The sequence below is a fragment of the Lactuca serriola genome, chromosome 7 (genome assembly GCF_051521515.1).
Source record: "Lactuca serriola cultivar US96UC23 chromosome 7, Lser_US96UC23_V15, whole genome shotgun sequence".
NCBI lineage: Eukaryota > Viridiplantae > Streptophyta > Magnoliopsida > Asterales > Asteraceae > Lactuca > Lactuca serriola.
In genome coordinates, this window is record NC_136414.1 from 148,916,774 (window position 1) to 148,930,177 (window position 13,404).

The following is a 13,404-nucleotide window of genomic DNA, read 5'->3' on the forward strand; positions in this document are numbered from 1 at the left end:
AATCATATATGAGAAAATCTTACCATAAACATTCCACTCATCTTTGTCACTGTTGGTGCCATGAATACTCCATAAGGTCACAGCCATTGTAAGCAAAATGTCAAAATTAGAAGCAAGTTAAAGAAGAAAAAATTGAAGTTATGAGATTAATTGGTTGTAGATGAAGATATAAACAATATGGAAGGATATAATGAAGGGGCAGGTGAGGCAATTTAACAAACTTACGAGAACGGCGTTTATAACATAAACTAGCGCGGTAATTTCCCCAAACCACGGGATGGTTTTTATTAAATTTTCAAAAGTTGACCAAACATGGGATTTTTACCAAATTTTAAGGACCAATTATGTATTTTCCTCTTAAAATTATATATTAAATTTTGAAGGTGATATCACTCTTTTGTTTATTTTTATTTATGTATCGTTGCATATATGTTAATTGATAGGCCGGAGTCGTGAAACTTTATAAATTAAATTAATTCTTAAACAAAAATCTAACAATTTATAAACGTTAAAGATGATGAAAGTAAAATGACCATAACGTCTTTCACGTGCAATACAAATATTGAAACGAGTTAACAGCATTCATTTCAGAAACCAAGAATACCTATTAAAGAAAAATAATCATAGTCTTTAAGAATAAATTTGTATATATTATTTACTTAAAGGAAAAAAAATCATGAGTATGACCAATAAAGTCAACTCATTTATGCTATACTCATAATAATGCGTTCAACTCATGATTATATATATAAGCCACAAATGATACTTAAAAGCTACATCCCTACCTTTTTTTCTTGCCTTCTTTCAACCCATGGGCACCGTTGATGACCGGAAAACATATTCACCCACAGACATCGCCGGCGACGACGATGACGTCTCTCCCATTGAAGAAGTCCGGCTGACTGTAACAAACACCGACGACCCGACACTTCCGGTATGGACATTCAGGATGTGGTTCTTGGGCTTGATCTCATGTGCCCTATTGTCTTTCTTTAACCAGTTCTTTTCTTTCCGAACTGAACCACTAGTCATCACCCAAATTACAGTCCAAGTCGCCACCCTACCCATTGGTCACTTCATGGCGGCGGTTCTGCCGGAGACTAAGTTCCGGCTGCCTGGTTTTGGAGCCAAATCATTCTCTTTCAACCCGGGTCCTTTTAACATGAAGGAGCATGTTCTTATTTCCATCTTTGCTAATGCCGGAAGTGCTTTTGGAAACGGATCACCTTATGCTGTCGGCATTGTCACGATTATCAAGGCTTTTTATCACCGGAATATTTCTTTTTTGGCTGGGTGGCTGCTTATCATTACTACACAGGTAACGTATACTAAATGTAACTGTAACCAAACTATATTTATAAATTCTCCGGTGAACTTTAATAGTGATTTTCCGGCGAGTTTAGTAATTTGATGGTGGTTGAGTAGGTTTTAGGGTACGGATGGGCCGGATTGTTGAGGAAATACGTGGTGGAGCCGGCTCATATGTGGTGGCCGGGGACTCTTGTTCAGGTCTCCCTTTTCCGGTATGGCATTCATTTAATTTATTGCCTTCCAAATTTAATTGAATAATTTACTACCGTTACATTCCTTTTGGTCAAGTATGTTTGACTAAGGAGATTCTACATTCATACAGAAAAGATATTTATCGTATTTAAAAAGTCTTTGATTGAACAATTACCATCTTTGATTATGAAAGTGATTAATTATTGAGAGTGACCGAATTAAATGTTTTATTTATTTTGTATTTTTTAATCTTCTAGAAATTTAAAAACATTTTATTCATTTTTGTAATTGATCTATTGTATATTCTTTTAGCCGAATTCCAATAAAATTATCTTTTTGGTGTTCATAAAAAAATCTATGTTATATGATTATTCTTTTAGTTTGGATGTTGGTCGCTCTCAATAATTATTCACTTTATAAAAGATGTTAATTGATCAATCAGTGGCTTTTTTTTTAAATGGTATCAAGTTATTAGATATGTTTTTAACCATTTAATGTCACAAATTTATCATATTCTACAATTTATTTAAATACTAAACATAGAAATATATAAATTTATAAGTATGGTAACTTGGTTGTATTAATGATTAAAATATTACATAAAATGGTAAAAGATTTTAGTTTGTTATTGTAAATCGATAAAAAGGAAGGTTGAAAAATTAATATAATACTAAAAGTATCTATATATATTTTTATTTTTTTAGTTGACTCGTTCAACGATATGGTTATATGTTCAGAAGTATTCAGAACAAATAGTTAAAGCACCATATGAATGCTAAAATTTTATATAGTATCTGCTGCCATAATTTTGTTTTCCTCAATCTGAAACGTATTTTATAAAGGAATTCTATTACCATGAAACAAGCTATATATACATTGGTATTAATGCACTTACAGCTATTTTATATAGGATAATGATCAACAAGTTCAAAAGATATATACTAGACATATATTCTAAATGCATTATCTTTGTAACATCCCTTTGTCAAATCAATTTTATGTGCACTTATGATATAAAGTGGTGCATTAAGCTTTGATTGACCGAACCAATAAACCTGAAAAACAAGACCAAATTAACAAGAAAAAAAAGGCACTATTTTAATTTTAAAACGGATAAATTCTAAACTAAAGTAAAACTAATACCAAACCGGTTTAGATTTGCTTGGTTCATAACATATTCATGGTTCAAGTTATATGGATATTAAATTGCAGTTAAGTTACATATAATTATTCTTTAATTTTTTCACTCTCATCCAGTCCAAAAAAATGGTTTTGATTTTAAATTGAATTATATACAAAGAAGTCAAATACAGCTACCGTTTTTAGCCACTTGACCCATAAGTCATCAATGATGTAACCCTTAAGTCATCGATGATGGCTAAATCGATTGACTAGAGATTCTCCACTCTCTGTCATGCATATCCACTATCCGATTATATTTTCATATAATATATAATCAAGATTCAAAAGAATTACAAATCTTAATATGCTAAAACACTAAGCATATACGTGACGTTATGCTTTTATTTATAATTATATATCTGGACTAATTACTAAACAAAACTTTATTAAATATATTAAAAAAAAGGCCATCTTATTTGGCAAACTGAACTTTGTAATATAAATTTTTTGTGGAGTTCCTTTTTTTACAACATATACTTTTCACTTTATTTGTAAGCTTTTTTACAATTATAATAATTTTTTTTTTATTTTTTGTAGAAAACAAATATTACTATATTAATTACTAAAATATGTGGATATATAAGTTTTTGATTAGTTATGTTTGTGTTAATTTGACACAACAAATAAAAACAATAATAAAGAACAAAAACCTTTTGAGTAAATTACATGAACCGTTCTGTTTGAGGTAATTTATGCGTTTTGTCTATAATTTTTTTTTTAATTCGGAATGTCTCTATTATTTGGTTTTGTTGTGTGTTTGAATTTTGATTTTGATATTTTAATTTATTTAAATAAGATGAATTAGATAAGATAATGTAAGGTGATGTGGGGTTGGGATGTGTTTATTTAAATAAATTAAAAGATCAATGGCAAAGTATTCTTTTTTACATAAAATAGAGACCAAATACGCAACAAAAGCAAACACTAAAGACCTTACGAATTAAAAAATATAAGTTAGAGACAAAATTTACAAGTTACCCCAAACCATAGGACCATTCGTCTAATTTACTCAAAGCTTTTAATTCCTCTAATTATCAACCTGTAAATTACAATGTCTGATTCATATATATTCATTTCGCAGGGCTTTGCATGAAAAGGACGACCAACGCATGACACGTGCAAAGTTCTTCCTAATCGCTCTAATTTGCAGCTTTTCATGGTACTTAATCCCAGGATACTTCTTTTCAACTCTCTCAAGCATCTCATGGGTTTGCTGGGCGTTTTCCGATTCAGTCACCGCTCAACAACTAGGATCCGGCATGCGAGGTCTTGGCGTCGGAGCTATATCCCTTGATTGGTCTGTTGCAGCGTCTTTCTTGTTCAGCCCTCTAATCAGCCCCTTCTTTGCCATCGTCAATGTCCTTCTGGGATATGCACTGATAATCTATGTCGTTATGCCATTGTCTTACTGGGGTGTCGACCTTTATGGTGCTCGTAGATTCCCTATATTCTCCTCACACTTGTTTACATCCGAGGGTCAAAAGTATAACATATCCGCCATTGTTAATGATAAGTTTGAGATAGACATGGCGAAGTATGAAGAACAAGGAAGGATTCATATGAGCACGTTTTTTGCTCTCACTTATGGCTTTGGATTTGCATCCATTGCATCCACTCTAACCCATGTGGCCTTCTTTTATGGAAGGTGAGAAATAGTTTCAACTTCTTTATTACTAAAAGTAGTAAATATGTTGTATAAAACTTTAGTTAATTAATCGTGTATGTTTTGTAATCAGGGAAATATACGATAGGTTTCGAGCTTCATACAAGGAGAAAGAAGATATACACACACGACTCATGAAGAGATACAAGGACATACCCAACTGGTGGTTCCATTTGTTGCTATTAGTAACACTTGTAGTCTCTCTTCTACTTTGCACTGTTTTAAATGATCAAGTTCAGATGCCATGGTGGGGACTCATATTTGCGTCTGTAATCGCCTTCATTTTCACCCTCCCAATAAGCATCATAACTGCCACCACAAATCAGGTTAACATCTTTGTATACATACGATTCATTTTTCTTCTTAAAAACATATAAAAAAACGTAACATTTTGATACATATTAACATAGACACCAGGGCTAAACATCATAACGGAGTACATTATGGGGGTTATATTGCCTGGAAGACCGATAGCAAATGTATGCTTCAAGGTTTATGGTTACATGAGTATGACACAAGCTATTTCGTTTCTAAGTGATTTCAAGCTTGGACATTACATGAAGATTCCTCCTAGATCAATGTTTTTGGTTCAGGTAATTAATGCATGTTGATATAATACAAAAGTTCGATGTTTTTTAGTTAAAAACTAACCTACTTCTTGTTGAACATTATAGTTTATAGGAACTATTTTTGCGGGAACTATAAACCTTGTTGTGGCTGTGTGGCTACTAGACTCGATAGAAAATATCTGTCAGGATGAACTTCTTCCATTGGATAGTCCATGGACATGTCCAGGAGATAGAGTCTTTTTTGATGCATCAGTGATATGGGGATTAGTGGGACCTAAACGTATCTTTGGGACTCTTGGAAATTACAGTTCGATGAACTGGTTCTTTCTCGGAGGTGCATTAGGACCCATCATCGTTTGGCTGTTTTACAAGGCGTTTCCTAAACAAACGTGGCTGCCGTTGGTAAACCTGCCGGTGATTTTAGGAGCAACAGGTGCCATGCCACCGGCGACACCAGTAAACTTCAATTCATGGATTCTAATCGGGATTGTTTTCAACTATTTTGTTTTCCGGTACCGGAAAAAATGGTGGCAGAGGTATAATTATATTCTCTCGGCTGCACTGGACGCCGGTGTAGCTTTCATGGCGGTGTTGCTTTATTTCTCGGTGGGACTTGAAGATAAAGGAGTGAGTTGGTGGGGTACTGAAGGTGAACACTGTGAATTGGCGACTTGTCCAACAGCGAAAGGGATTAGTGTACAAGGGTGTCCAGTTAATTAACCGATGGTAGTATATTGGTGTTCGGGGTAATACCGGAAACATTTATACCATATTAATAGTTTGCTGTTAAACCATAGATATATATGATGGAATGTAAAGAATTCAGAAGGTTAGGCACTTAGGCATCATGAGGCTACAGGGTATCATGATTTATTTGTTGGGTTATGAATGTTAATTTTTATAAAAGCGTGAATTTATCATCTTATAATGCAATTTAGAGAAGTTATTGTTTTAGGGATGCTCGACAGAATTTGAATTTTTAATAGTTTGAATTTTTAAAAGTTGTTTGGTTGGAACTATAAAATTGTTGTGTTAGATCATAAAAATGACCATTTTATTAAACCTTTATGTATGATTTTTTTGTTGAATTAAATGTTTATGTTTTAAAAAAATAATAGAAATATTTCTTTAATAATTATAAAAAGATATAAATACCATACAAAATCCAAATCAAACATAAATATTTTCAAATTCATACTAAAATCCAAATAAAATCCTACAAAATCCAAATCATACTAAAGTATTTTCAAATCCACAATACCAAGTGAGGAAAGGATAAAATGATCTTTTACCCTGGGTGTTGGACCGATTAACTAGATTACCGATTATGGACTATGACCCAATTTTTAATTGGGATTTTCTTTGGTTGGTTAGTATGGGGATTCTCCAGTTCAGCAATCCAAGTGTCTATTGAGGTGAGTTGGCTCAATATACTGTAGCACACTAGAATATGTTATGTGCTTGTAGTCTTTGTGAATCCTGATGTATCACCCCGTTCCCGAGTTTATCAAAAGAAAAGAAAAGAAAGTCACGAAAGAAAAGAAGAGAAAGGAAAGGAAAACAAAATTTTGTTTTGTGTTCCCGAGTTGGAGAGAAGTGGAAGGAAAATTAATCATTTTCTTCTTTCCTTCCAAATCCTCCCAAATCGGAAGGAAAGATAGAAGGGAAAGTGATCCTGTCATTTTCCTCCACTTCCTTCCTTTAATGAAACTCGGGAACACCAATTTTTTTTATTTTCTTCTCATTTCCACCCATTTCCTTTCCTTTCTCTAGTTAAGTTGATCTCGGGAACGAGGTGTATGTGATGTATGCATGTGTGCCTCTTTGCTATATGTATGTGAGGTAAAATAGACCTGATACAACCTTAAGCTGACATATAAGTTGAAATAGACTCGGGGGCGAAATAGACCCAGAACAGCCTTGAGCTGGCATATATGTATGGTATGTGGTATTTTGCGGAACTCACTAAACTTCGTGCTTATGGTTTTCAGTTTCTGTTTGAGGTACTTCCGGATCAAAGGGAAGAGCTTGGGATGATCGCATCACACACACCATGACTTTTCACTTACTTGACTCAAATGTGTTTTGGATGATTATGAATACATTAGATCATTTCAAACATATTGAAAGGGTTATATGACAAATCAAAGTATTTTTCCCAAAACACTTATTCATTTTATCAGAGTAAACATCCCAGGCTAAACTCCTTGGTGTGTGCCATGCGATCATCCCGAGCTCTTCCTTCTGCTATCGGAAGTACCTGAAACCAAAACTGAAAACCGTAAGCACGAAGCTTAGTGATTTCCCTAACCTACCACATACCATACATATCTATTGACCTAAACATGTCATATACAACCGTGAGCACATAATCACATACTGGGCCCCCGCCCGCTGCATTGGGCCTCGCCCGCCATTGGACCCCGTCTGTCATCAGGCCCCGCCTGGCATCAGGTCCCACCTGGCATCGCGCCCCGCTCGGTATACAGATTTGTTTCCCTTAGGCCCTGCCTGTCTCTGGGCCTCGCCCGCCATATACATACATACGATCAAATTGTTGGGTTTTGAGCATACTTACACTCCTATGGTGCATATGCAACCCTAGAAACCTTGGATCTATGTTTTCTCTAAAATACATGCAAATTTGATTTCCAAGGTTCACAACCTAACTAGTAAGTTATGGGGTACTTGTAATACACAACTTTAAGTAGAATAACATACCTTTCCTTTGTGGTTGATTGCTTGGAGTTTTAGAGCCAATTCTAGAACACTATAGAAATCGACTCACCCTTATGCTCACACACACTAGTGCCAATTCTAGAACCAAGGGCCTCTTTATATACTATGGAGGATTAGGGTAAAACTCTAATACCCAAGACTCTTCATTTACCTAGGATCCATGGGTTCAAAGCTCCATGGACTATCCATGGACCTCATATACTCTTAGCCCATCCTAAATAAATCTTAGCCCAATCCATATATATAAATAAGAGTCCATATTTAATTAGCTCGATTTTGATCACTAAATTAATTCTAAATTAATTCTTGATCAATACTAATTAAATAATTACAACTTCATATTAATATATTATAACTAATAATATATTAATATATCATAAACATCTTATTCTCAAAAGTATATCCATGCAAGTTGTTAGATGAAGTGCAACCCAAATGGACCATGCCGGGTCGGGTCAAGTTGATACCAAATATAGTTACGGACTTAGACACCTTATGCAACACAAATAACATACTGAAAAATACATAAACATTCCCTAACCATACCCTGATCTAAGGCCTCGCCTAACTTGGGCCCCGCCCCTGGTCTGCTACTGAAGTGGTGGATCCCCGTCCACACTCCTACTAGTAGTGAGATACAGGCCCCCACCCACACTCACATCCTTCCTACCACGGGCCTCGCCCCTGTTCTGATAATATCGAGATATGGAACCCCCTCTATACTCAGCTAGTGATGAGATACGAGACCTCGCCCACACTCACCTCCCTACCAGGCACATACAAGTATCACGAAGACAATAAGCTAACCGGGACTTCTGAACTGCTGACCCTTCGGCTTCCTGAACTATCAATACCCAAATAACATTTAGACCATAATAATCTAAAAGTCAACCCTGGTCAAACTTGGTCAAAGTCAACGGTCAAAGTCAACCTCCAGTTGACTTGACTCGCCGAGTTGTTCTACCAAATTGTCGAGTCCATACCCCTACAACCCAATACATCCCTCGACTCAACTCTTCTAGTCTAACAAGAACTCGATGGGTCCTCCTTCAACCATACAATCGGGACCATCTTCAACCAACTCGCCGAGTTCATCCTTGAACTCATCGAGTTCATCATCCACATATAAATATGTCTAGCCTATGACTCGCCGAGTTGTATGAACAACTTGTCGAGTCCATCTTCATAAACTAAGGAGATTGCCTTAGACTCGCCGAGTTCTTCCTTGATATCGTCGAGTACGATGAACTTCATGACCATCATGGACTCGAGCCGACTGAGTCCCTTTCCAAACTCAACTCATACCCTTAACAGAAGGGTTTTGGGACAAGAACTAGCCTCACTCGCCGAGTCCCACAACTGACTAGCTGAGTCTCTCTATGTCCAACACTGTTCAGACGATTTCAGACAAACTCAAGGCACCCAAAACATAGATCTGGACCCAACCATCTCCTAACCATGCAAAGCTACCGCCTTTTTCCTCCATTCATGGCCTTTTGAGCTAAAAAGGTCAAAAGAACACTTCATATTCTTGCATGGAGATTCCTATGGCATAAAGCTTGCACCTTTATGCTATAACATCCCTTAATAGTGTTAGATCTGAAAACACAGCTCTTGGGGCGTCCATTCCTCTCATACTAGGGTTCTTGGACTAAAAAACCCCAAAATCAAAAAGATGAGAGATCTACATGCATAATGATCAAGGTGGAAACTTTCTAACCAGAAAATGGAGGAGAATGCAAGAGGTTTTTGGATCTACTAGTATCTTCTTGAGCTCTAAGGCTTCACCTTCTTCTTCAAGCTTCACAACACTCAAGAATGCTCACAAAGGCTCACAAACTCATGGGAGGCACTAGGGCTTCGTTTTGGAGTTGAGAGAGCATCAAGGAGGCTGATGAAGGGTTATAATGTTCTTTAAATAGGGTACAAGACCTGCATTTAGGGTTTTCCCCAAATCTGACCAACTCGCCGAGTCAGTCCTCTGACTCGTCGAGTAGGTCACTAAAATCGCGACCCTATCCGCGCTCCTACTCATCGAGTCACTCCATCTACTCGACGAGTCCCTTCCTTAATTTGAGGTTTTCTTTCCTTTCTAAACCTCCTGAATTCAGGGTGTTACAAAGGGTTTGGGCAAATTTTCATAAAAAGAAATGCTTTATAAAAATGAGTTTTCTTATAAAAAAAAGGGGGCGTGGTGCATGCAATTGGCTGAGCTCAAGTAAGTTTTCCGAAAATACCCATAAATGTTTTGTGTTATGCTTGGAATTTAGAATTTGTGAATCACATGCTAGATTAGGGCTAAGGATTTGCTCAGGATTCGCATGACAGAATGCTAGAAGAGAAGCCTTTATATGCCTACTGTATGAGCTTGTAGAGTTGCATGCAAGTACTGATCAGTCAATGATAGGTTGACCTATTTAGGTTATCCCTTGATTCCGATTACTCAATGCTCGAATGTTGCTTGCTTTGTGCTTTTAGGAGTTTCCATTAACATCATCTAACTAGTAAGTGAATACGCTAAATTGTATATTACGGAGATTAGATAATTTTAGAAGTATAGGTTTAACCCTATTGCGCATCTCTTGTTTGAGTTCAACCGTTGTAGTGTGAGACCTTTCATTCGAAGAATTATCTGGTGTCGATGACATGTAATTGTATTTGTAAGCTAGTTAGAGGGTGTTAGGGGAGTTCATTCTTTAGCTGATGGCGGAGAGTTGTGTGGGGTAGCCCTAGGAAAACTAGGAGATGATTCGGTGTCGGAAGCCTTGTTTTGTTGAGGGCTATTTGGATTGTTACGGAAGTGACTTGGGGGATTTGGGGTGATCCTTGAGGAAAGTACAAATAGATATGGTAGGTAGTATGGGCCTATACTACTGGAAGCAGAGGATTTTTACTCCAGTTAAGGGGAGTCACGAAGATACTAGGAAACTTGTAGACCATGGAATTCTTTGAGTATGTTTTGATGGCTTATATGGTTTATTTTAAGTATGGTATTCACTCCAGGAGGTTCTGGTCGCGACTCTAGTGTCGGCAGTAGAGCTAGGATTTTTTATATGGTGGTACAAAAATTATCAAATTTAAAATAGTAATTGTCAAGATTCAAAAGAATATTTTCAAAGAGTTTCTAAATATTTGAAGTCGTAAATTGGAAAAACATAAGTTAAGCAAAACTTACAATTGAATCCGCTAATTTATCATATCCTGAAATCGATGAATGATATCATCATCTAGAAGTTGTAGAAACACATCCTTCTTAATAAAAGTGACTAAACAATCGTTTAAAATTTGATCACCCATCCTATTCCGCAACTTATTTTTGACATATGACATTCCATAAAGTACTCTCTCTACATTTTCAGTAACAACTGGAAGAACCAACATTAACTTGATAAGCAAAAACACCAGTGGATAAGCCACATGTCTATTTGTATCAACAAGCTTCATCGAAAGGGAAGTAACATCATGGATATTTTGGAACTCAACATCTTTTTTCACATCATTTATGAAGATATCAAATTGACAATCAATAGTCATCAAATTTGTGCTTGAAAATTCAGAAGGATAGAGAGTAGCAAGTTTGAGTAATTTATCTTTGTCAAAAGAAGAGAAGCCTATTTTGGGGACTTAAGCAAGTCATGCATGTAAGCAAATCCATATTCACTTCATCAAATCGGTCATCTAGTTCTTAACGTAATAAGTCAGTTAATCCAATAAACATTTCAACTCAGAAATGATGAATATGTGTTGCTTGTTGGACAAAATGCTTTGACCTTCCTTGAGGGATATACTGATCTTCCATATTCGGAACAACAATGTCATACTTATTACACAATGATATGACTTTATTCATGTGGTTATCCCATCCAAGATCCCTCATATTTTGCATAACTCCTTTAGTCGTCGAAACAAGTCTCATAACACTAACAATGTCTTGATCTTTTCTTTGCAAAGCAAGAGACAAATAATTAGTGTATCCAAGTATAGTAGACATTAATTGTGACACAAAGATAAAATCAAATGACTATAGTGAGTATAAAATACCTTGGGCTTTTGCTTTATCATCCGAATTTGAACCATTCTTTCCGATCTTCACAAGTACTTCAACAATTGTAGGGAACAAGCTGATCATATTTAAAATAGTTTTGTAGTGAGATCCCCAACGGGTTTCACCGGGTCTCTTCAAACCAAGTTCTTGATTTAAGCTTGTTCCTGTTTTAACTTCACCCATTTCCAATGCTTGAGCTACGTTTTGAGCTTGAATTTCTCGAATCATTTCTCTCCTCTTACAAGAAACTCCAACAACATTTAACAATGTTGTAATTATATAAAAAGGCCAAGCACAATCACTATTCTTTTTAGCCATTGCGAAGAGTGTTAGTTGAAGCTGATGAGTAAAACAATGAACATAGTAAGCACTAGGAGTTTCAAAAAGAATTAAAGTCATTAGGCCATTTATCTCACCGTTCATGATGCTAGCCCCATCATATCCTTGTCCTCTAATCATAGATGGACTTAAAGATTGTTCAACAAGTAAACTAATAATTCCATTTTTCAGAGTCAATGCAGTGGTGCCTCTAACATGAACAAGTCCAAGAAACCTCTCAAGTATTCTTGCCGTATTTCATTCAACATAACGCAAACAAAGAGCTAGTTGTTCCTTGTGGGACACGTAACTCGACTCATCAGCCACGATAGCAAAGTAGTCATCACCGACATCATGTATAATTCTCTTAGTAGTTTCTTTAGCACAACAATTAATAATTTATTTTTGAATCATGGGAGATATTAATTGGCAATTACCCGGAGCATTTTCAAGTATGAAATTTGACACATCTTCATTATGTGTTTTTAGCCACTTCAAAAGTTCAAGAAAATTTCATATGTTAATAGATTCCTCATTTTATCCATGCCCACGAAATGCCAATCCTTGTCTTAACAAATAAGATAAACAAGAAATTGAAGCTTTCAATCGAATTTTGTACACACTTTGAACCTCTTCATTTGCATTACCAAAAGCAACATGTTGATTTCTTTTTACCATATCTTAAATTCACATATTTCTCATAAGCAAGGTTGTGAGCACTTTTAAGTCCACCAAGATATTTTTGGAATCTATCTGGTTTATTCCATAACCGAAATCCGCCGTTGACAAATGCATCTCCACCTATATTAGCTTCAACTTCATTCTTAAACAAGTAACAATCAAAACAAAATGCTGCATCTTTGTAAATACTATATTCAAGCCAATCCCGTTTTTTATACCAAGAAATGCTAAAACGACATGGACCTCCAATGTCTCTAGTAGGAAAGGCATAAGTTTTTGGCTGACAAGGCTTTTTAAGAATGTATGTTCTCCTAACAGCATTTCGTTGATTTTGAGGATAGTCTATAATGTTTTTTCTTTTTCCCGGATCATGAGGAAGAAGTTCAACATAATAAACTAATTCATCATCCTCTAATAACACATTTGAACCATCCAAATTTGAATCAATTGGTGAAGAACATTGAGTGTCTTGAAATTTCATCTTTTTTAACATAAATTGTCGAAGATCGGGTTGTTTTCCCTTCAATTTTTTTTGATATGGGTGGATTACTCATTATTTTAAACGAACCCTAACATATAAAATAAAGAAAATCAATAAGAAATAAGAAATAATCAATAATAGAAACATTTATGACACAAATTAAAATCATATTCCTAAATATAATTATCTGAAAGCATAGAACATAAAATAATTTTAAAAACAT

At 35.6% G+C, this 13,404-nt stretch overlaps 2 protein-coding genes across 2 annotated transcripts; one reads left to right on the forward strand and one right to left on the reverse strand.

Annotated features, from left to right (window-relative positions):
• The first annotated feature begins 761 nt into the window (after window positions 1-761).
• Window positions 762-5,837, forward strand: LOC145061983 (oligopeptide transporter 4-like). The gene is made up of 6 exons (XM_079009576.1): window positions 762-1,318; window positions 1,426-1,523; window positions 3,767-4,330; window positions 4,422-4,674; window positions 4,759-4,941; window positions 5,023-5,837. The coding sequence occupies exons 1-6, from the start codon at window positions 812-814 to the stop codon at window positions 5,635-5,637; spliced, it is 2,220 nt and encodes a 739-aa protein (XP_078865702.1). The 5' UTR covers window positions 762-811; the 3' UTR covers window positions 5,638-5,837.
• Window positions 5,838-10,842: 5,005 nt separating this feature from the next.
• Window positions 10,843-13,181, reverse strand: LOC145064447 (uncharacterized). Its single transcript, XM_079011898.1, has 3 exons — window positions 12,667-13,181; window positions 11,698-12,071; window positions 10,843-11,267 (listed from the first exon to the last, which is right to left on the reverse strand). Exons 1-3 carry the CDS (start codon window positions 13,179-13,181, stop codon window positions 10,843-10,845), a joined length of 1,314 nt encoding a protein of 437 aa, XP_078868024.1.
• Between the last annotated feature and the right edge of the window lie 223 nt (window positions 13,182-13,404).